This window comes from Volvox carteri (genome assembly GCF_000143455.1).
Source record: "Volvox carteri f. nagariensis unplaced genomic scaffold VOLCAscaffold_6, whole genome shotgun sequence".
Lineage (NCBI taxonomy): Eukaryota > Viridiplantae > Chlorophyta > Chlorophyceae > Chlamydomonadales > Volvocaceae > Volvox > Volvox carteri.
In genome coordinates, this window is record NW_003307549.1 from 1,520,997 (window position 1) to 1,521,621 (window position 625).

The 625-nt window shown below is 61.9% G+C and overlaps 1 protein-coding gene across 1 annotated transcript in view; it reads right to left on the reverse strand.

The window, feature by feature from the left end:
- Positions 1-625, reverse strand: part of VOLCADRAFT_116432 (uncharacterized protein) — a gene marked incomplete at both ends in the record, with an annotated part of 8,647 nt that overhangs the window by 7,742 nt on the left and 280 nt on the right. Inside the window, one exon of the mRNA XM_002947480.1 lies at positions 22-201. Within this exon, the coding sequence (XP_002947526.1) occupies positions 22-201 (180 nt within the window). The remainder of the gene's footprint in view (positions 1-21; positions 202-625) is intronic.

Below are 625 nucleotides of genomic sequence, written 5' to 3' on the forward strand. Positions count from 1 at the left end.
CCTCCCCCATCATCCACCCACCAGAAACGAAGGCGGTCTCCTCAGGTGAAGCTGCCACACATGTACGGCACCATCCGCCAGCAGTACGAACAGTCGTGCGGCGGTTAGCGAGACTACGGTGGCCAGCAGGTGCTGCGATGAGAGCTGGGGCATGGTGACCATCACGGACTTGTCGGGGCGGTGCTGGTCGTGGGCATCCAGCTGGGAGTACGGATGGGAGTACGGGTGAGTGTACGGGTGGGAGTACGGGTGGGTGTACGGGTGGGAGTACGGGTGGGTGTACGGGTGGGTGTACGGGTGGGTGTACGGGTGGGAGTACGGGTGGGAGTACGGGTGGGCGGGGGATAAGCCACGTGCAAGAAGCAAAACCGAAAGTTGGAGTGGGAGGGGATGGGTGCGGTGGGGGACGGGTAGGGCATAAGGGGGGATTGGCAACAGAGGGTGTGGGGGGTTGTGCGGGCGGGCTCCCCGACTGGGGTCAGGGTGGTACTGCGATATGGTGTGATGGGGGAAGCAAGGAAAGGATATAGGGGAGTGGGATGTACGTTTAATCGAGCTAATGAGAGGGTGTACGGAAAGGCGACAGAGCCCTCCGTACAGGATGGCCGGCATCGTTTTCTCCCAA